The 25,186-nt window shown below is 30.1% G+C and overlaps 1 protein-coding gene across 2 annotated transcripts in view; it reads left to right on the top strand.

Annotated features, from left to right (window-relative positions):
- Positions 1-180: 180 nt before the first annotated feature.
- The window catches only part of LOC107451801 (protein CBFA2T1), a 94,295-nt gene continuing 69,289 nt past the window's right edge, over positions 181-25,186 (top strand). The window contains exon 1 of one of the 2 annotated variants that reach the window (XM_016068021.3): positions 181-455. In XM_016068021.3, coding sequence (XP_015923507.1) covers positions 449-455 — 7 coding nt within the window. In that variant the 5' untranslated portion in view covers positions 181-448. The remainder of the gene's footprint in view (positions 456-25,186) is intronic. The other variant, XM_016068022.3, reaches the window with a different exon arrangement.

The following is a 25,186-nucleotide window of genomic DNA, read 5'->3' as shown; positions in this document are numbered from 1 at the left end:
ATGCAACTGTCCCATAGTGAAACTGTTCCTAAACAGTCAGAGAGTTTAACTTTTGATGCATTTTTACAGCATCAGTGCTATTACGATAAATGAAAGCACTTTTTGCTATGAAATTGGTTGTCTCTTATCACGTGTGTCAGAATAACCAATCGAAACGATCACTGCCGACAGAAACCGTTTGCCGCCATTTTCAATTGGTCTTAAACATTCTTTGTGGTTTGGTTAGCTTGCTTTTTTTATCTAATATTTGGTAACTTTTATATTGTAATAGCAATGAGGGTTGAAAGTCTTTTAAATTTTGTGGAAACTAATGTAATTCTGTGGTTTTGAAGAAAAAATTATATTTAAGGAGCTCGAAAACTTAAAAAAGAACAGCTGTTAATTTGAAAGTTGATATAAGATGAACGTACTTACGAAAGCCAGATTTATCAATTGACAATTTTGCTGCATGTCAAGTGAGTTTTTATTTTTCGATCTTTTATGGCTAATTATGTAGAATGTAGCTCTTGTATATGTAATAAGTAGATTAAAATTTTTAACCTTCAAAATTACTATTACTTCTTTGCAAGAAAATAAATATGATTAAATTAAAAACTTGCGTAAATTTAATTACAATACTGTTTGTACGCATGTGCAGTTTTATTTGAAAATATTTTATATTTCTATTTTTCACACTTATTGATTTTATGTAATAATCACATTTGCTACTTTCCTTCAATTTCATTGTTAAAGATTTTAGCTGTATTCAGATTGCAATATCTCCAGCTGAAATTCGATTCTTATAACAGTTCGTATTTTATGACACTATATATTAGATAATACTATCTTTGATATGCAATGATAATAGAAGATATTTCTCATCGTTATATGCTTCAAAGATTTAATTTTTTATTACAATGCTTCGAAAATCAAACTATATAAGTATATATCACTTTTAATATGTAGCACTTTTATGAGTAAAAGTATGAAAGCTTCGAAATATAGCTGAAATATTCCATACTAAATTTCTTACCCCCAATTTACAGGTATTTTCATAAAATGCCGGATAAGAGAAGCAAATATTCCTAAGCAAAATTTTGTTGATATTTTTGAAAATATTTGAAAATCTGAAATTATTAATCAATTGGACTCAAACTCAAAAGTTAAGTTTTTTTATGAAACTATATAAATTGAATAGAGTTTATGTACTTAATCATTATTTAGTATGATAAAACAAAAAAATATTTAACAAAATTTCAAGAATATGTAAAATAAGAAATGAAATATATGGAAATATTAACAATGACAAAATTTAAAATACAAAAAAGAAAGGAAAAAAATAACTAGTTACTTTATTACAGATAATTTGAACTTTAGTTATACAAATATATTAAGAACAAATATTTTGACACTGATAAATATTGTGATTTTTAATGTACTACATCCAAACTTCAATTTTAAAATGTAGCACTACGCATAATGTACAGTGCACAAAAAATGTGAACACTCTAAATAACTTTTGAACAAATGATTAGATTTTCTTGTGCTAAGACTCAATCTTATTGGTTTGATGGCCTAAACTTAATAAGGCTATTTAATTAGCGCAAATAATATTTAGCTTACAAAATCAGACACAAAACGTACCTTCTCTGAATAAACATACTTTTCTTTTCTATGGATTTGGATTACGGCCTTAAAATTATTAGGTTCGCGACCTTAAAATAATTATAAGGTAATTAAGACCTTAAAATGTGGGGTGGTGGAGGTAGCCGCAATCTAGAAAATATTGTCCCGATCGTTTAGTTTGGAGAACGGTCTAAAGTTTGGACTCCTTACTGTAATTTCACTTTTATGTGTTTCGCCAGATCTCAAAAACTTTTTAAGCGTAACAAAAATTTATTGCGTATCATTGTAAAATTCGTTTGTCAAAGATAACTACGCATAAAAAAATTTATTTTCAATAGTTATTTATTATTTTTCAATATTTTATTTAATAATAGATAAAATATTTTGGATTGCGTGGTATACAAATTTTTACAACATTTTTAAGTAGTATAATTTTAAATAACAAAATGCAAAATGTGAGAAAAATTAGTTGAATAGTTCTCGAGAAATCAAAATTTAAATATTTGATTCTTTAAAATTGCAACTCAGTGAACTGTAAGATAAAAAATTAATTTAGGTGTTCACTTTTTTGTGCATTATTGATTGACAGGCAAAATATCGTACACAATATCGTATTGTTTTTTTTTCGTTAAATCATACAATAATTGAAAAGCTCAGAGGAAGAAACTTTTAAGAGACATTATTGAAAAATTAGGATTTTTTTTCTCATTAAACTCAGAAACATGTCTCCCAGATCTTTAAACTTTGAAGATCTTAGTAAATGAAGATAAAAGGTTTGAGTATTTTCGGAGTCTAAAAAGGTTCGGTAGTGAACAGTTAAAAATCATTTAATATGCAATATGAATTTGAACTAATCTTTTTTTGCTTTCCATAATATTTTGTTCAGCTGCGCAAATTTTTCTTCTTCTTTTTAACGGCAGGCACTGATCTTTTTCACCTCGGAAGAGGCCAAAAGTGTTGCACATTTAACGTTACCCAGTGGGTACCTGGTAAACCATAGTGGGCACCTGGTGAACCTTATTCATGGAGGCGAGCAACATTACCACACTGCCACAGATACCCGTTCATAGGGCGGACCACATTCACACATCACACAACAGAGAACAACACACAGAGAGGGAAACATCCATACCCTGAGCGGGATTTGAACTTGCAGCCACTAGCTTCAGAGTCAGGCTCGCTGATCGCTCGGCTACTAGGCTGGCACTGCTCGAAAGTTAGACTTAAAATTGCGATGGCGTGTAGAAAAATGTAAAAATTCGATGGAATATAAAAAAAAGTTAAGATATGTTTAAAATTAAATTATTAATTTGAAAGTTACTCTTTATTATACTTGTACTAAAAAAGAGCCATGCAAGACGATCTACAGCCCACTAAATTGCAACAACGGCGTTGAAATTTGACGCTCCTAAAAGGCCATTTTCGTTTATGAAATTAACATAGTACGATGCTGAGCCTCCTGGTTGCTTAAAAAATGTACAGTATAAGGTTTTGCATAGGATAATATATCTGGTAAACCTCTTCTATTTTCTTATACATTTCTATTTTTTATAAATATAGCTGAATGACATTCTCAACTCTTTCAATGGGGAGCATTCAAATTTAGCTTACTGTGGTTTTTTTATGGGTTGGATTGTAAAATTTAAAAATAATAAATTGCAATAACAATAAAAAAATAATAATAATATAATTGCATGATCTTAGAGACCGTTTCTTCTCTTCGTTTTCTCAAAACAAAAACTGTTGCAATCAGTGAATTAATTAGAATGGTTGTTATTTTTCAACGACGTCCTTTCTACAGAAGTTTAAGGTTAATTTCGAGAACGTTTTAAGGTGTCAAGGTAGATTTGAGGTTTAATCGAAGTTGATTTCAAAAACAACCTTATGAGATCAACCTCCCAAGCACAGTGGGCCAGCATCCAAGGTTTTGTGGCCAAAATTAGTATTTCGATAAAATTTGTTTCAAAATTTGGGGTTTTTTATTTAGGGGTTTTTGTGCGCAGGTAAATTGAATTCATAGTTAAAATTTTGAAATCACTAAAAATACCCAGAAAAAACAAAAAGGCCCGCTGAAATATAACGAGCAAAAATTTAAAAAAATAATATAGTAAGTTTAATAACGCGATAGCATGAAAAAAACATAGTTTTTCGGTATATTTAGTCCACCTTTGCAATACGGGCAAAATGGGGTAGGTTTTTTCGAAAGAAGAAACATCAAAGAAGACAACAACAAAAAAGTTTAGCTAATTACCTCGTGGAACTTTTTGCAATTATGTTTCGAAAGTCATTCAAACGTTGTAAAATGTCAAATGATAAGATATTAACTATAAGTTTGTCAAGAGTATTGACTAATCCAACAAATTGAAAAATTGTACTATAATTTCAGACTAATTACTATGATAAAAATGTAACAGTAAGGTAAAATTCTTATATATATTTCTGAAATAAAAATTTAAAAGTTACATTTTTAAAAAAAATTTAACATATTTTTCATTACATTGTACTCTCGTCGGTCCAAAAAGTAAATTATAATACTTGGAATGATTATGAATACTTTATTTGGGCTATATTAAAACTGCCAACACATATTTTAACTGAAAATTTAATTTTTGACTTTTGGCCAAAGATCATGGTCTTCTGGCCAGAGTTGGCCAAAAATGCAATCGATTACATTTTTTGATTACAGTAATCAATTACTTGTAATCATGATTACAACTTTCAAAAAATTTTGATTACAGCTGTAATCATAATTACAATTTTGATTACAGTAATCAATTACTTGTAATCATGATTCCAAGTAATTGCGATTACAAGTGATCACAACAAAAACGATTACGAGTAATTATGATTACAAGTAATCAAAATGTATGATTACATGTAATCATGATTACATGTAATTTGATTACATGTAATTTGATTACATGTAATTTGATTACATGTAATTATGATTACATGTAATCTAAATACACGATTACAAGACTATTGTATTCTTATAAATGATTATATTTTGCAGTAGATAGTAAAATGTATTTTATAATGATACATTTTGCACGTATTAACATGTACTGCATTTTGTACGTATTTGTATACGTACAAATGAATGTAACTAAAATGTATGTATATATGATTTTGTCTAGTGCATATGTTCAGACATTTTAGTTTCACACACATGTATATACACGTATATTGTAGGTATAAAATATATGTACGTATGTATATAGATAATAATTACGTATGTATGTGCAAACAATGTAGACATGTACATTTATACACCATGAATATATGCATTTTATGCAAATATTTGTCTATGTAAAATGTATATCTATGTTCATGTACGCATGTATATACAAGTACTTGTGTTTGTACGAACATACATACATTGTCTGTACAATGTATGTCCCATGCATGCATGTGCAATTTATTTATGAACAGTATAATATATGTATGCATGTACAATATAGGTATATCCGTAGGATGTACAATATATGTATGTATACATGTACATGATATGCATGTCCAGTGTATTTATGTACATATACATAATATGTTCATGCTCAATGTATGTATCCAAATATGCATAATACATTTGTGTACGATTGTACGTACATTGGGCGCATTTATATTATACATATATTCATACACACATTCGACATGCATAACGTACGTACATACGCACATTTGAGATGCATATATAGTGCAGATGTATATACATATAGCGTACAAATGTATATTCATATAATGTACATATGATGAAATGAACATATAATGTTCATATAATGTACATATCATGAAATGAACATATAATGTTCATATAATGTACATATGTGTGTACATATACAGTACATATGTGCATGAATATATTGGGCATAATTCTTTCGTACAAATTTTACATGTGTACATGCATGCTATCCCTATCTATGCATATGGTGCAATGTATATATGACCAATGAATGTATCCACACATGTACTATACACGTATGTTCCATGTATGCATATCCATATGTACTATACAGGGTGTCCCAAAAGGTCGTTTACAAACTTAACATGCTGGTCTGTCATATCATGATGAACAAGATTTACATAGGAACTTGTGTCTGAAAATTAAAACTGCGACCGCTAGAGGGCGATAATTGCACGAAAACGGGAGTGTGGGAAAAACAATCATTTCAGGCCTGGACGTTGAAGAAGAAGGATGAATGAGTTTAGTAACGCAGAAATGTCCGACATGCATTACGTATACGGCGCCGCTGATGGATATGGACGAGCCGCGGCACGGACGTACCTTGAGCGCTTCCCAAACAGACGTCAGCCAAGTCATGTTTTGTTTGGACTATTGCACCGCAGATTATGTGAATAGGGTGCTTTCGTAGCACGTAGCCACATCGGTCGAGAACGTGCTACTCGCACACCTGTCGTAGAGGAAACCGTGCTACAGGAGTATGCAATAAACCCGCAAAGAAGTCTCCGAGAAGGTGAGCGTGTCTTGGGTGTAGCTCGTTCCACCATAATGCGCATACTGCACGATGACATGCAACACCCTTACCACTTCTAAAAAGTACAGGCATTGTGCGCTGACGATTATCCCAAACGCATTGCATTCTCACGCTGGTATTCGCAACAGCGGGTCGCAAAGTCAGATTTTCCATCATGGATTTTGTTTTCTGATGAATCCTGCTTTACACGGAATGGTGTCGTGAATCTGCACAACATGCACGTATGGGCGCATGAAAACCCAAGATGTACACGTGCCCATGCACAACAACAACGTTTCAGCGTAAACGTTTGAGCTGGTATTATCGGTGACATGTTGATTGGCCCTTACCTTCTACCTGAACGCCTCGACGGAAATACCTATCGCATTTTTTTAGAAAGAGTTTTGCCGGATCTGATGGGTGACGTTCCAGACGCTACACGCCGAAACATCTGGTTTCAGCATGATGGAGCGCCTGCCCACTTTAGCTACGCTGTTCGAGAATACCTCGATAGGATTTATCCTAATCGCTGGATCGGTAGAGGCGGACCAGTCCCATGACCGTGGCGATCCTCCGACCTGACTCCCCTGGATTTCTACCTGTGAGGACACTTGAAGTCCATAGTGTACGAGACACCTGTAACATCGGACATGGATCTTATCGCCAGGATCGCGGAAGCGGCAGCACGTGTCCGTGACACTCCTGGCCAATTTGAACGGGTTCGTGAATCCATGCGCCGACGCTGTGAAACGTGCATTGTGGCGAATGGAAGGAATTTTGAGCATTTGCTGTGATGTAATGATGTTTTATAATAAAAATCATATTAACACCGCTATCGATATCATTTTTTTTCTCCTCATCCAAACCTGCACTTATCGCCCTCTAGCGGTCTCAGTTTTAATTTTCGGACACAAGTTCCTATGTAAATCTTGTTCATCATGATATGACAGACCAGCATGTTAAGTTTGTAAACGACCTTTTGGGACACTCTGCATATGCACGTACAATACATGAATGTATGTACATACATTGTACATATGTACATTACATTTATGTCTAAATATATGTACAATGCAATAAATAAAATGCATGTAAGTTAACTTTTAATGACTCAAGCAAGCTAAATGGCAAAATCAAACGATATTTAAATTTAGTTTTCAGCTTTAATTGTTCTATATCATTTTGAAATTCTCTGAATAAAAAATTATTTTCAGGTATTTTCATGAAATGTTTGACAATACAGATTTATTTTTTTTATAACATAATGCATGATTCATAGAAATTTTTTAAATGGTAAGAAAAACGGTAAATTTCATGTGTGGAATTAATATTTAGTGATTCAAAATAAAATTATCGTTTGCTTTCTAAAAAATATGAGGTCGAGTTTGCCTTAGAATAAATTTTAAAACAAATTTTAATAACTTTACTCATATAAATTTTTTTAATGTATGCACAATGTATGTGTATATTGTAATTACATATATTTAAATGTACGCATGTATTTGTACATTACTTGTAATTATGTACATGTATACGTTGTATGTACATGCGTACATTGTGCATATAACTATTTTTTTGTACATCCATGCATTACATGCGCATAAGTATTAACAAAGTATGTAGTTATACAAGTACATACGTAAGTTGTACATAAGTACATACTTTGCGTGCACATATATCGATGTACATATAAATATGCATGTATACATGTACGCATTTTATTTACGCAACTATGTTCATATATTGCACCTTTAAATAGCATTCTTACATATTGTACGTAAATACGTACAATTTTATATACATACGTACATTGTATATACGTGCTATTATCGTAAATTTATACAATATATGTACTTAAGTACATAAAAGCATGCAAACGCATAAACATTATTTTCATATGCGTTCATACATACATTGTCTATGTATACAAAGATACAAAACATTGCCTTTTTGTACAAACTAACATACATGCGTACATGTATCATAAATGCATAATTATATGTACTAAGCATATGCGCATTGCATTAAGTATATTACAAATTAATTATGAATATTGTAAGTACAAACAACGTTTGTGCATGCATTGTATGTATAGGAATCGCAAATTGTACGTTCATGCGTGCGTACATTCTGTGTACATAAAAATATGTAAACACATGAATACTTACATAAAAAATTTGACTATAGTATACAATCGTAATAACTTGTAATCGTATAGTTTGATAACAAGTAATCGCAATTACATGTAATCAAATAACAAGTAATCAATATTATAGGTAATCATATATTTTGATTACTTGTAATCATAATTACTCGTAATCGTTTTTGTTGTGATTACTTGTAATCGCAATTACTTGGAATCCTGATTACAAGTAATTGATTACTGTAATCAAAATTGTAATCATGATTACAGCTGTAATCAAAATTTTTTGAAAGTTGTAATCATGATTACAAGTAATTGATTACTTGTAATCGTGATTACAAGTAATTGATTACTGTAATCAAAATTGTAATCATGATTACAGCTGTAATTAAAATTTTTTGAAAGTTGTAATCACGATTACAGGTAATTGATTACTTGTTATCGTGATTACAAGTAATTGATTACATAGCTGTAATTATCTGCAATCAATTACAGTTGTAATCGATTACTGTAATCAATGGCCAACTCTGCTTCTGGCCCACAGTGCCAAGGAGTATAATCAAGGTGCATGTAGCTGTTTTGTTCACACTTGAGGTTGTTTTGATGTTGATGAAAATCAACTTTAGAGCAACCCAACTTAGGCAGGTTGCTTTTGAGGTGTATGGATTATTTTTTTACACTTCAAGCAAATACGTATGTTTGAGGTGAGAATAATTTCACCCGATCTAAACTAAATTATTTCTGAGTTATGTATGAGGTTCATTTTGTGAGGTGTAAATGGGGTTTATTTATGAGGTTATTTTTAGTGCAACACATAATCTCATTTTCTACCCCAGGTGTATTTTTTACATCTGTATACCTCAACAAAACAACTATGTAAGGGAAAACGCATTGCTGTTTCTCCGTTTCTTAAACACCAAAAATGAATGCTATTCCCTTAATTTTCACTTTTCAATAGCAGCATTTTACTGCAGAAATGGCCCAAAATTTTGGAATAATCTTTAGATAAAATTGTGAACACTTCTGGACGAGTCTCTCAGGACTAGATAATACTCCAATTAAATTTCTGGAACACATTTTTTTTTCAGAAATGTATTTTTTGATGCATATAAAAGTTTGAACGTGTTTTTTTAAGACTACACAGTAAAAAAATTTCATCTTTACTGTAAAATAACATATAGCAAATGCTTGCAGTGACATTTATTTAATTAGACTGATTCAGTTATTTACGGTAATTAATCCCGCAAATATTACAGTTCATCAGATTTTTTGTTCCGTAACGTTCCGGTAAAAATTTATTTTACGTTAAAAAGTACCGGCATCCTCAGTGTCGGTACTTTTTACCGTATTTTGATCCGAAATTTTTACAGCGTACTTACTCATTTCACCAAAACTTAAAACACAACACTATTGACATATGTAAGCTTGTTCAAAATCAATACTTGTCAAGATTGATTTTGAACAAGATTTTTTTTCCCAATGCCCACCTGTGTTAACATCCGTCAATTCAGGCACATACAGGGCGATTTTGTTGGCCTCTCTTTCAGAGGCACCATATTAGGTTGGTCAACGTCGCTCCCGCAATGAGGACAGATAGTACAGAGAAAGAAAGAACATCATGAGCCGTGATTCGAACCCAGAGCCTTTCTGATGCAAGGACAGTTCCCTATTCCCTACACAGGCCGGTCGGCATTTTTGAACAAGATTGATTTCATTAAATCTTATAAACGCGGAAATAACCGTAAAAATAATTAAAATATTTATATTAATCAATAAAAATATGATTAAACCCAGTTAAGATTTAAAAATTTTTAGCACTGCGTATTTCTCATAGGAAAAAAAAATTATTCTCCGATTAAAAATAAACGACTAGGAAATAACTTGTGGTGCGGGTATGTGAAAACGTCGTAATGCCTTATGACCATGAGGATATAAATTCACATGTGGGTGATGTACGCGTGTGGCCACCATATGTGTCGTCCACCCACACAAATGCTTATTTTATTAATAAAACAATCGTTTAGTACCTCCTCTCCCTACCCTACAACTTTCATTTCAAACACATTTTTACGGATGCTTGTTATACATATTTGCAATATTTTCTATTTCGCAGGAAAAATAGTATCGCTTTAAGTTAATCGTTATCATTTTAATCGTTACATTAATCGTTATCGTTTTAATCGTTATTACAATCGTTATCGCTATAATCGTTATTATAATTGTTATCGTTTTAAGTTTGGACTTCCTAGTTTATATCGTTTTGTATCTATAAGAGAGATTAAACTGACTAATATTTTCTAAGTATACTTTTGGTTTTTGTAAAGGGACAGAATATTTAATTAAATGCAAAAAAAATTAAGTTATATAATAGAAATATTCCTAATTAACGTTCAGAGTAGTATGTATAAGTATGTGATTTTTACCAATTATATCGTAATTTCAAATGCAAGAATTTAAAATAATATTCTCATACTAATAAAAAAATTTCTGCATTCAAATATAACATTCTGTATGCAAGTATAACATTTTTGGTTTATTATCTAATGAGATGGTAAAAATAGTAATAACTAATAATTAGGGTTAAAATAAACGAACACTTTCCCGTGTATAAATTATAATCCCCTCCTGGAAATGTGCAAAAGAATTACTACCTCACCATAACTACCTATTTCTCAGTTTATCGTTCTTTTAGTAATGCAAAATAATTTTGGATTTCTTTGCTAACTAGCTGGTAAATATAACTAGAACAAAACGTTGGATGGTTTAAAACGAACAAAACCTTTCTGAAAATATATACTGATCTTTAAAAAAAATGAGCGTAATGTAAAATTACCCCTGCATCAAAGTTTAACGATTTATTAGAAAACTCTCTATGTACTTCATACGTCTCCTTGGTGCACATATTTTATAAAATAACATGATATGTTTCTAACACTTATTACAGAATGGAAAAAAAGTTGCTGCGATGTATGAAAATTATCTATTTAGTAGGTCAAACAAATTTTAAATGTTTTTATAGTTTAGAGATATATCTTGTGAAGAGAATTCTGAATCTTTTGTTCCCTCCCCACAAAACAGAGCACTTAAGGATTTTGGTCAACTTCTTCAAATTCAGTTTTAAAATTCGTAACAATCGCCTATTTTAAATCTCTGACACAGAATTTTTTTACATACATACATTTATAACTTACTTTTCATACTTTTTTCATTATTATGTATTAATTTAGATCAAAATAAATGAAAAATATTAAAGTTAGCATTGTAATAGTTCATGCTTATGAAATGCAGCATAAAACACCTGTGTCTTTTTTCTGCATTAAAGGTAAACTCTTCCAAACACGGCTGACTTCCCAATAATAATTTTTTTCTAATTGGCACTTATTTACAGTTATTTAGATCTAAGAGAAACAGTCGCTAGTATTTACAAAATCAATTATTGATAAAATTTTAAATATGAATGAAAAAAATAAAACTACTTTTTTTTCTGATTTTATATTTTAGTACAAATGTAATTCCTATAATCTAACAGATATTTTTTAACTACTAGACTGTTTTTATAGTTAAAAAATAAAAAAATATATTTTGTCTTGTAATTAGAGAGTCAGTAAAATATGTGTAAAAGAGACACCGGTGTCCCATTGCGTCAAAGGTTTATAGTGGAAGTACCTTTAATTTCTGTGTTATCTTCTATATAGTCATCATCTTCCTCGTTGACGCATAATTTCACTGTTTTTTTGATATACAAAAGAAATCTTGACTAGTACGAAAAAGTATAATAAAAAACTACTAGTAAAATCTATTTATAAATCATAAATAAAAAAAATTGAAATTAAATTGTTTTATTTTTTAAGGAAAGTTGAAACTTCTCAAAATTTATTTAAAGGTGTTGTTTTAATTTCAAAATTAATCATTTGAACGGAAAAAAAATTATCTTCTATTAAATTTCAGTGATTACTCAAAAGCAATATTTCTAAAATATAAATTTATATTTATAAAATATGAATTAAAAAATTTAAATTTAATGTTTTATTTTTTTTTTGAAATAAACTGAAACTTCTCAAAATTTATTAAAAGGTGATGTTTTAGTTTCTAAATTAATCAATTGAACGGGAAAAAAATTCTTCAATTAAAAATTGCAATGTTTACTCAAAAGCAATATTTATAAAATATGAATTAAGAAACTTAAACTTAATATTTTAATTTTTCAAAGTAAACTGAAACTTCTCAAAATTTATTTAAATGTAATGTTTTAGTTTCCAAATTAATCACTGGAAAGAAAAAAATGTCTCTGCAATTAAATTTCAATGTTTACCCATAAGCAATATTTCTTCCCAAACAAACTTTGAATACTTTAATGATTTTTCTCAGCACATCATCACATTTGACAAATGCGAAAAACTTACGTCCAACAAACAAGTTTTCTTTGAAAATCAAAAAAGAAAGAGTTAAGTAATGGCTCAAAAAAAGAGCACGCGCAGTTGCCTCAACAACTAATTGCAGCTGGCAATTTACAAAAAAAAAAAAATCTTATATAACTTTCCTTCCTAGTTTGTCATCCGCAGGTGCCAATTTTTTGAAAATAAAAATGAAGTATGGAAAAAAGTTTACGCTATCAAAATCTCTTGCAGAAACTATCGTAAACTGTGCTTTTTTTTTTTATACAAAATAGTTGGTACTATCATATAAAAAAAACTGCTATTGCTCATAAAAAGTAACCTTTTTATAGACTTATAAACTCGTTATCAACTTCGAAATTCGAGCTTCATTTAACTTTCCCTGCAAACATTAAAAGTAATTCGTAAATAATAAATAGATTCTGGCGTCGAGGGGTAGAACTTTGGCGAGAAAAAAATATCACCTCTTTAAATTGGCATACAAAACTTATCCTTATCGAAGAAACAGATTTTGTAGCGGATATTAATTGACAGAGTGGTGGCAACAACAGATGCAGTTTATGGCGCGAGTTTATAATTGATCAAAACTTTTTTTTTTTCGCGTTGTAAAAAAAATATGGCTAAGGAATTTTATAAAGTTGTAATTTTTTTGCTATTTTATTTTTTTAAAAACAAAGAAGGAAAACAGCTTGGTAGTTTAATTCATTTCTCAGATTAATTTTTTCCCCTCCATCCAGACCCTCCATCTCCCTCTATCATACACATAAAAATCAAATGTTTTTCTGAGGCAAAAATGCTAAAACTCTTTTTTCTTTTGCCAGTGGCAATCAGTTAATCCAAATTTTTAACGAACAGTGTATTTTATTGTTTATATTTCACTGTCTGTTTTCCACCAAGAAAATTTTATGACTTAAATTTGTGAATGCAAATTATTCGACCAATGAATTGCAACAACAATAAATTGAATTAGGCTTAACAGCAAATTCACATGTCATCCAAATGTGACACAGATGTATTTTTTGGTGGTTATGGACTGCAACTCCTTGTCAGCAAAAACAAGCAAATCACAATCTCATCCTTCTATGCTTTCGAAAGATTTTTTTTAAATGTAATTTTCCCAGAACTCTAATTATTCCCTTGCAATTTACAAGGATTAGGTGAGTATAGTTATTACCACTATGAAAATTAAACATTAATTCACTAGTATATAACACATGCTAATTTGATTCAATCCTGAGGTACCTTTTGATAGATGAAGGTTGGCATTGTCTAAAAGTCTTCCCCACATTGAAGACCCAGACGCCATATAAACGCGCAACCTTCTGATTGTGGCAGTATCAGTCTTCCCTACAGTTATGCATTTCTTTATATTTTCTTCCTAAGGATCAGGACAAATAAACAAAAGCATTTTAGCTTTAATAAAATTTTAAGTCCATTGCCTAGAATGAATAATGCCAAGAATTAATAATCTTTCGTATCTCATCGACAAGTAATAGAAGAAACAACAATAAATAAATAAATAATCAAGTGTAACCTAACTTCTCTTCGACTCGATAGAGATGTAACATAGCAAAGGGTAAAATGTATTAAAATTATACAAAAGAGGTTAACTTTTTCTAAATAGTTTACTTTTTAAATACACTTTTGCACACTTTTTGAATTCAATAAAGCCTTGACTGGGTCTCTACGAGTTGCTGGTAATTCTGGATCAAATTATGGTAAAATAGTACCGGTACGTTTTACCGTAAAATCCATTTTTACTGGAACATGCTAGGGAACAAAAAAAATCTGATATGCCGTCATCTTTAGAGTAATAATTATCGTAAAATTACTGAATCACTCTAATTAAATAAATACTAGTGGGCTGCGCCCCTGCTCCGCTAACGCTCGCCAATCCCCAAAAATTGCTACGCAATCTTATATGGTTTGCTTCGCAAACCAAGCTCGCTTTGCTCGCTTCTAACTTAGGTGCATTGCAAATGTACAAAATTCTAAGAATTCTAAACAATCATTCAAATCCATATAACAACTTTTCTTTTAAAAAAAAATTGCATCTTTTTAGTAAGTACTAAGTCATTAAAATAAATTTGAATTCAAATAAATGACATGTAATTCGTTAAACATTGAATAACTAATAACAATAATAAAACAAATAAATTCGTGATATAAATCAAAAATCGTCAAATAAATCCGTAATACAGATCTATCGACAAAGACTACTCACTTCTGCCTAGCTTAATAGTATGAGATTGCCGCAGCTGAATTGAATAACCTGATAGGGTGAATTTCGGAAGAAATCATATTTAGTGAGAATGCTCTCTCTGGTTATTTCAGTTTCCGTTTTTAAGAGCGCTATATGTTGAGCCACCTCTGCTAGATTTGGCATGTGACATTTTTAGCGGCAATCATTGGTCGATTTTCCAGCGTTGCTATTCGGGGAGCTGTAATGAGGCTTTTTTTTTGTCGCCGTGTAAGAGAAATATATATATAGATTACTGTAAAAATTACAGTGAAAATGGATTTTATATATGTATAATGGATATGCGACCAAAGTTTCGAGACTTAATTTGATCTGGAATTTTTTACAATGTAGGGCGGTTGTTGCAAATGAGACGATGTTTGAAGAACGTCTTTTTCCATTTAGTAAGAGACTGATTGATATTAAGACTGATGATAAGATTTATATGACGGATGGCTTTTGGGCTTCATTCCACTAATGCTCAATAGAATTGAGATCAGAGAGTTGTTGGGACGAAAGCAAAATGTAGACTTCATCAAGTCTCTGAAACCAATCATTTGCAATACAACGCTTAATCCTTTTGAGTGCATTTATCGACTTCCGAATAAATCATCTGGATTACTGAAAGCACTTGATAGACCACTAGGTGAGATATTGTCTTTTGACAAACATGGCCACGGAAGAAAGGTTCTTAAACATGCCATCACTACTCTAGCCTTCTCTCGGGGCAGCACTTGGACGGAATAGCTCGTTTGCGTAAAGCTGTCTGGAGACCTAGCAATATATTGGCTTTGTATGAAGAGTTTTACATAAATAATGTTTAAAATTATAAGAGGTGATTTCCGAACTAAACAACTATCGTCATACAATATAGAATCTGAAAGCAAAGGTCGAATCTTGAGAAAGCAATCTCCTTCGTGAAAATGTAAAATAGATACATTAAAGATGAATAAAAAGAATCCTTTTTTCTTTTTTTTTCCAATACCCACCTGGGCAATGACCTTTTTTCAATACAGGCATCTGAAGGTCAGATTTGTTGGCCACTCTTTCAGGGGCACCATATTAGGTAAGCCAACGTTGCTCCCGCAGTAAGGACTGATAGTACAGAAAATGAAAGAACATCCATGCCTTGCCCGGGATTCGAACCCAGAACTTTTCTGATGCAAGGCCAGTTCCCTGACCCCCACACAGTCCGATCTGCAGAAAAAGAATCTTTATTATTGAAAAATTACCAACGATTACCAAATGCAGTACAAGATTCAGATCAGCTATAGAGAATATTAGGCAAACATTTTAATATTCCCGAGTCTACCACGAACGTCTGCAGCTGGAACTCGAATTCGATGGAGTTGTGTTTCATGGAATGGCCTGTTGGAATAGCTTATTGTAAAGTTTTACCGCATCTATGGGATTACTGTTTACAGCCCTATATATGTTTCAGGATCGAGGGATAAAATTGCCCCTTGTAGCCACTGTGTAAATTTATGGACCCTAACTCAAACTGCCTTGCGACACCGTAACGTGTAAAGGTTTTTAGCAAAATTTTTACCATCACAATTTTAAGCATTGTTTTTAATGAAGTGGATTTCTTTACTAAATCTCTTTTTTTACTTACGCTTGTGGTAAAAATTATTTAAAATATATCATTCATTTTTCAATCTTATTCAATTTTAATCATTGAAACAGAATTAATGAAGTGTTATGAAACGACAAATAGTATAAAAAAATATTTACTACTGAAATAATAGTTGATGCTAGCAGTGAATGCCTACATTTACTTTGCTCAATGTTTTTTAACTCACTTTTTTATGCATTGAGTAACTTATTTTGAAAAGTTTTCATGTGTTTCTTATTATTTTGTTCAAGGTACTTTCCGTGTTTGATCATGATTTTCAAGTGTTGTTATATAATTTTTTTCTTATTTTTGAATAAAACTTTGTGTGTGTTCCTTTGACACTTAAAGCAGACAATTTTCATTCCCTTGTATTGTACTTCTCTACTTAGATATACAAATTTTCTTATTTATTTTTTTAGTCGTTATGAATATTAAAGTTAATTTATTTATCTTAATTTAAGGCATAATTTTATTTAATTTTCAACTGTACAGATTTTTTTCTTTTGTATAAAAATGCATTCATATGAAATTTATGTTTTTATTGTAATGCGTGAAGGCACTCTAACGACAGAAAAAATTATTATATTTTAGAACATTTTCTCGTTGAAATAAGTTCACACAAATTAATTAAAACAAGTTCACTATTCTACAAATATTCCTTTATTGCACATCTAGCGAACTATAAAAAGTATTTTTTTAGTGTGATATAAATCTTAATTCCAGCTAAGCAGTTTTTCATTGATGCAGAATATGGAGTATACCAAAAGCACCCGCAATGAAGGAAAAACTAAATTTGTTTTAATTCTACATGTACCGATGGAAATTTCTAGGAAAAAGTCGTTAAATAACAGTTATTCAATTGTTTTTTTTTTTTACCGTGTTCACATAAAATAGCCAAATAACCACAAATAAAATGGTATTTAAACTGTCAATAGTAAGAAAAACAGTTTATAAACTGCTTTCACCTAATACTGTTAAACAACCAAAATTTTGTTCCACTTTATGAAGACACTTAATTCCCTGCAGCTTGGTACATATTATAACCTAGATAGGTAGTCTGTAAATACTAGGGTCTCCATCGTCGACATTAAAATACTTGATAAAACACAACTCAACCACAACCTAACTCCAATCTCCATTACCTAACGAAAAGTCTAGCTTCAGTGTTCAGTTAAATTTCTTTTTGATTTTTTTGAAAACCATGCTAGCTGTAAAAGGTTAAAATACCATATAGTTTTGTAATCATGATTTCTTAACCATACTTATTGTAAATGGTTTTAAAGGCATAAAAGCAAAAAATATTCTTTACTGTAAGCTTTGCTGTTAATAGAATGGACAGACTGCTGCCGGTCATTTCACCATAATTTTAGAAAGAAAAATCTAACACTATAAGAATAGCTACAAAAATATGTATTATTTTTTGAAGAAATATAAGATTCTTACTTTCAAAATCTACAGAAAAAACTACAAAAAAATATCAGTAAATTGTTTAGAACAAAAACTAGGTACTAAAATAAAACAATCCAACGTATTTCTATACTGAATGTAATTTTAAATGTATATATATATTTATCGATGAATATAATGACAATGATGTATATGATGACACAATTTCTTAGAATTTTGTACAACATATAATTTTTTTAGTGTTGATATTTACTAAAAACTTGTTATATAACTGTAAATAATATAAAAAATGTTAAAAATTAATTTTAAACAAATTTCTTTACACGTTATTTATCCTTTTAAAATCCAGTTATTTTGACTGCTTTTGGGCAATATAGGTATATACTAAGCTTCAGTCATTCTAGTGTTAACTAAGTCTTGACCGCAATTTTTGAAAGACTTAAGAATTATTTACTAGTACTAAAACGACTTAAAAATATAGTTGAAAATAACATGTATGAAGTATTTGAAAAATCGTGATAAAATTATAATTATGATCAGGGCTCGAAAAAACTCAGAAATTTTACCAGTCCCCGAGGACGGCTTGTCCAACAATATTCCCGTCCTCCTTTGAAACTAACCCGTAGCTTCTAAAGAAATAAAAATGTGATTTTCTTTTATTTATTACAAACATTTATATAAATTGCACAATGAATTAGTAGTTACTAGGATTACATTATACAGTAGTTAGAGAAAAGCTTGGTTACTAGTAGTAATCTAGTATTTCCTTTATGAAATAATTTATTTCTTTTATGAAATAATTTAAATGACAAAGGTCAAGACTGGAAAATGGCCGTCCACGCGAACGTCGGATTTGAGAAATTCGTTGTCCGCGGGAATTTTTTGACCGCCGAGGGCGGTAGGACGGGCGGTTTTTCGAGCCCTGATTATGATAAACTATCACTCTTCGCGATAAAATTGAAGTTATGATAAACTTTCAGTCTTAAAATGAATACATCGCCATCACTTTAATATAACTAAAGCCTTCATCATTTAATCAAATTAAAAGAATTAATAATTACTGATGCCATTTCAGAATTATAGTAATATAAAATATGAATGGAGTTACGAAAAAAAAATCTCATTTGGCCATATTGATTTTCACACTAACATGAGAACCAATACCAAAGGACACCACTTCAATATCACTAATCTCTCCTAACCCACCGTTTTTCATTTTAATACCAAAGACGAGCATATTAAAGATTCATCAAGAGGAGAATCACGCTAAATTACCCCCCCCCCCCTTATTGCTTGATGTGCAGAAATGGCAAACGATTCATAGAAAAAGTTGGGGCTGAGCGGAGAAGCAAACTGCTGAGGTACAGAATGTAGGTACACGTGGTTAACACCACAGCTGCAGACCCCATCTGTGATGCGTTGCTATGGTAACGGATCACAGATGGCATGTAACAACCGTTATATTCCTACAAGGCTTCGTTAGTGAGTATAGAATTTCCAGGAATCTGGAATATTATGATAGAAGCTGTTGCTATAGATAATTGTTGTTCCGAATAGATTTCCTAATTGTTTCAAGGTTTTTTATTAGCTCTATTATAGATCTGTTCTTATTGTAACTATTTTTGAATTTTTATGTTTTTTAAAAGAAATTAAATCAGCATTAAATTTTTTTAATGTGTAAAAATGTTTTAATAGATACATAGAATAAATTCATTTATTTGTAGTACATTGAGAAAAATTTCGAATTATTGAACCATAATATTGTATTTCTTAATGTTAATTATACGATGTTGGGACCCAGCTTGAACGAAAACAGAGTTCAATATTTATTTGATATTTATTTATTAAGGTTATGGCAAATTTATACCATGTTATTAAGGTTCAACTTGGAAACAATATTTGAAAGTTTACTCCTTTGTTTTTACATTAATATAATTATTTAACAGAATTAATTTTTTCTGTGATTCTATAAGATTCTATTGTTAGTCTCAAGAAGTAGAACATTAAAAATTATATTTTGTTTACCATATAAACCAATTGGAATGTAAGTTTTATTGCAATAATTGATGTATCATATAAAGAAACAATATAAACTTCAACTTCCCATATATATAAATAAGCCCGATATAATTGTTTGCAATTACTCAAAATCAATTTTGCATCTATATAAAATTATATGCCCGCATAAAAATTTTGCAAAGCATATATTGCTTCCAATTTTATTTTGAAGAGAAGGTTAAGTGAAAGCATAAATTATTTATGAAAATTGTGTTAAAGATCATATAGAAATATTTTTAATGATTCAGAATATTGTGATAGAAGTTGTTGCGATTGGTATTAGTTAATTCTGATAATAAGATTAAAACTCAACTATTTAAAGTTTTCCATTTTCTTCAGGGGGTTTTTTGTCTCTTCATACTTTCTAAAAATTAAGCCACGAGTCATTCAAATTTGTTGTTTTACCAGGAATATCTGGGTATAAAATGAAGCCAAACAACTGATATGTTTTCATTTCATTTTTCTTTATAAACTTTATTTAAGCTCCTTGTCTATAAATGCGTTCTAAAAATTTAGTTCTTTTAATTTATTGCTCTATCAGAAATGTAAGCTGAACTTCGATTAAAATATTTCCAATTAGGAATGCCGGAACAAAGATCAAAGTCCAACAATTTAAACTTTTCCATTTTTTTCTTGTGTATAATTGCTTTCTAAAATTTGAGTTCTGGGTCATTTATAAATTTATTGTTCTACCAGGAATATCTGAACGAAAAATAAGGCTCAACAATTGAAATGTTTCCATTTTATTTTTACTTAAAAGTTTTCATCATTTAGGTTCCTTACCAATAATTGCTTTCTAAGAATTGAGTAAAAAAAATTATTGTTCTATCAGAAATGTAAGCTAAACTTCGATTAAAATATTTCCAATTAGGAATGCCGGAACAAAGATCAAAGTCCAACAATTTAAACTTTTCCCTTTTTTTTTTCTTGTGTATTCATGCTTTCTAAAATTTGAGTCCTGGGTCATTTAAATTTATTGTTCTACCAGGAATATCTGAACGAAAAATAAGGCTCGACAATTGAAATGTTTCCATTTTATTGTTATTTTAAAATTTTCATTATTTAGGTTCTTTATGAATAAATGCTTTCTAAGAATTGAGTAAAAAAAAATGTATTGTTCGATCAGAAATGTAAGCTAAACTTCTGTTGAAATATTTCCAATTTATTTCCCTTCATTTTTCTGAGAAAAATGAAACATTGTGAGTTCACCCTTTCGCAATCTACATCAAATTTAACTCATCGATGAAAATTTTCATCCTAATCGATACAGCAACGCCTGTCGTCTATCGATTTCTCTCACTTCGTTTTATCACCTGCCAGTTTGAATTGACTACAGCTGAATTTTTCCCTGTCACCCAGCAGGGAATCAAATTGGGGGAGGTAGAACAAAAATAACGATGAACACTCTTTTTTTTTTATGTGCAGATTCGATTTTAGGGTGGGAGTAAAATCCCTCCGAACAGATGAAAGTAAAGAACATATGTTCTATTTCCTACGATACCCCCGCCACCCCACCCCATTACCCTGAGCGTGTTTCTTGTCATTGTAATAATGGTGTGTCCTATTTTATTTCAAATGACTAAAGAAATCTTCATTCTATCCACTTTCCTTTCGCTCAAGACCCCTTTCTAAAACTGTTGACTTAGACAGAATGATCTTTTCTCTGAACTTTTTGTAAGGGATATGTTCTATAGAACAAATGGCTTCTCAATCTGGTTGAAAGGGGGCCTACATTTTGTGAATTAGTTTTATTTGCATGCTATATTAAACAATTTTGTTTGACACAATTGCTGGAGGTAAAAGATTTTTTTGATTTTAAATAGTAGAAGTATAACGTGGCATAGATTAAGGTCGAAGATTTACAGAGATGTAAACAGTTAACTTATAAGACCGCATTAGTACTTAATTTTGTCTATACTTTCTATACATTTTTTATTTTCTACATTTGTCTGTAATCTCAGAAAAATTGGTTTAGTTATAAACTATTAGATTGGTGAATTTAACATGGTTTTCCGAAGCTCTGTCGCCAAGGAAAACATTTTGTTGAAAAAGAGCATGAAATAAAAGAAGTAAAAAGTAATCAAACATACCGGCGTATAGAAAAATGCTGTTTAGGTTTAAAAGTACAATAATTAAACAGTTAACAAAATTTGCGAAGAGGTAAAATATTTAAAGTTGTGCTTATAGCTTGAATCGATTAAAATAAAATTAAAAAATATATATTTGATCGAAAAATCGAAGAAGAAGAAAAATTTTTAAGTAAGTAAAATATTACTGCTGCCACCGAAAGAACAGATCTATCTAGAAATTTAAAAATAAATTTTACAATTCTATCTATTATGAATTGTTTTTAGATGTGGGGTAAAGTTGCTATATGGTTAGGCTCAGCTAAGTGTTGTATGATAGGGATATTTGTTTACTTCTTTAGTAAGTATCTAAGGCTCTACATTTTAAAAAGAAATAGTTAAAAACCAATTTACTAGTTGTATTACATCCCCACACAGTAATTTTAAAACTGAAAACAAAATCTCTTTTAAATTTTATTTTTTGAAGAGAAGAATGATGGGGGGGGGAAATAACCATGTATAAAAGACGTATTATACGATTGAAATTACTAAAATAAAATACCAGAACTTAGTAAGCATATTTAAAGATAAAGATGAGTTTTCACGCAAATTTCCGCCTTCATGTGGCAGGTTTTTCATGGAAAACAAAACGATTTTCTTAAAATAACTAAGTTAAGTAGAAATACTTGTTTGCTATCAATGGTAAAAGCACTCTAAATTACCACTATGGTAAACTAAAAAACGATGAAAGTTTTTTTTTTAATTTTTTTTTTTTTTTTTTTTTTTTTTTTTTTTTTTGCTCTTTGATTAAATTGTAAAGAGTTTAGCAAAATATACTGTATCCGAAATGAAACCTAATTTTGATAGCCATTAACATTAACATTTTAACTTTTAATTTAATAATACGAAAGAAAAAAAAATTATTTTTATTTCTAAAACGGTATTTACATAGGTTTTTTAGTGTATCTTATACTAATTTTAGAACTATACCCAATTTACCCCTGAGGTAAAGTGGGTATATCAAAACATGTTCTTTTAAATGCATTACTGTAAGAAAACAATCAAACAAAATAGATTAAGCATGTTTGATGTTTAATCTATATGAATTCAATGCTTAAAAATGCATGAAAATTTTCAGTAACATTAATTTATGATATGATTTTAGAGCCTTCTTTAAAAAAAGCTTGATTTTATATCCACTTTACCTCATCTGATCCTATTATTCGAAAAAAGCATCATTTTATATGACTACGGAACCTTTGAAAAACAGCCTTAACCATAATATCGTGCATATTTGTCTGAATAAGTTGTACTATATTTTCGTTTAAGTTTAGTAATATTTCATGCAATCAATAGTACGATAATACTGTTTAATTTGTCATCTTATTAAAAATGATAAGATGTTAAATCGAACTATATTTTTTTGCGAAAACCAAACCATAGCATTATATAATCATATTTAAAATATTTCAATTTGTATGATAGCATAATTTAATTTGTTACCTTATTGCAGTTGAACACTACATTAAAAATATTTATACTTTACAGTTTAATACTACATTAAAATGTTTCGGTTAAAGCTGCAAAGTCGTTTAAAGTTATGCTCGTTATAATTTGAAAGTTGTAAATTGAAGTTTTTAACTTCAAATCCCAACAGCAAATCACAACTTCATGAACTGAAAATAGTTTTTAATATTATATATAATTTCATTGTATATCCCCCATAATAATGCACTTATTATGCATGAGGTATCTATCAATGATAATCTTTTTAGGGGACTTATCTTGTATTACATAGTTTTTAAATTGAACAAAATTATTAAATAATTCTTTTAAATACAATTTTAAAAAAATTACTTGTTGACATTCTTTTATGCATTATTATATCGGATGACAATAATCGTAGTTATTGAAACTACGAAAATTGTTAGAGCTGCTCAAGAGCTTTAATCATCAAGTGTAAATTGTGATAGTTCTTTTCCGTAAACTTTAAACTATCCTGGTATGTTATTTAATTTTTTTAAAAATTTTCAATTGCTTTTAAATTACAAATATATTAAAATAATGCTCAGCTTTGTAATACGATATTAAATAATCTCATATTTCAGATGCTTTTTTTCCCATTTACCCTTTGTTCAATATGATACATGAAACATCCTGTTACATGTACAATAATTTCTAAATATTATATGTACAATGCAAACTAATATAAAAAATCTAACATCTTGAATAACTTTTAAATCCAGTAATTAAATATACGATTTTTTTTAAATTCTATTCCTCAGCTATTCGACCGATTTCGTTTAAATTTTGTGCTTTTGTGATAGAAATAAAATGGCGTAAAACATCCTTACAATTAGAAATGCTTTCGAATATTTTTAAATGAAATAATAGTAAAAATAAATTAGCTATAAGAATTGTTTTTCTTATGGAATTATCTTCGGAAATTTATAATTGTGTACTAAACCTTTTCGATTCGCTTATAAAGTTCTCGCAAAAAGTTAAATCAGCATTAAGCAGTCCAAACTATCAATCACTCTTCTGACCTAACTAATGGGACCGCATTTTCCTGATTTGCGGTTACTCCCCTATTTTGAGGGCAAGGAAACGAAATCCGTCGAAGAAATAAAAGGTATGTTTATTCAACGAAAGTACGTTTTTGTGTCTGATTTCCTAATTAAAAATATCTTCTATCTTGACTTGACACCGTATTTCCCAGATTACGGCTGCTTCTCATATTTTGAGGGTAAGGAATCTTGATCCGTCGAAGAATTGAAAGCTATTTTATTGACAAAATAATAAAAATAACTAATTTTTAAATTTTTTTTTTCATGGAATTATTTTCGGAATTTGATATTTGTGTGCTAAAACTTTTCGATTTGCTGATGAAATTCTCAAGATATGGCGTAGAACGCAAAAAGTAAATTTAGCATTAAAGGGACCAAACTTTCGTACTGACCAAACTATTGGGACTGTATTTCCCAAATTTCGTCTACAACAATATTTTGAGGGTAAGGAAACCAAATCCGTCGAAGAAATAAAAAGTATGTTTATTCAACGAAAGTACGTTTTTGTGTCTGATTTCCTAATTAAAAATATCTTCTATCTTGACTTGACACCGTATTTCCCAGATTACGGCTGCTTCTCATATTTTGAGGGTAAGGAATCTTGATCCGTCGAAGAATTG

This window comes from Parasteatoda tepidariorum, chromosome 4 (assembly GCF_982258835.1).
Source record: "Parasteatoda tepidariorum strain Cologne lab strain chromosome 4, Ptep-v5.0, whole genome shotgun sequence".
Lineage (NCBI taxonomy): Eukaryota > Metazoa > Arthropoda > Arachnida > Araneae > Theridiidae > Parasteatoda > Parasteatoda tepidariorum.
This window is presented reverse-complemented; position numbering and strand designations above follow the sequence as displayed.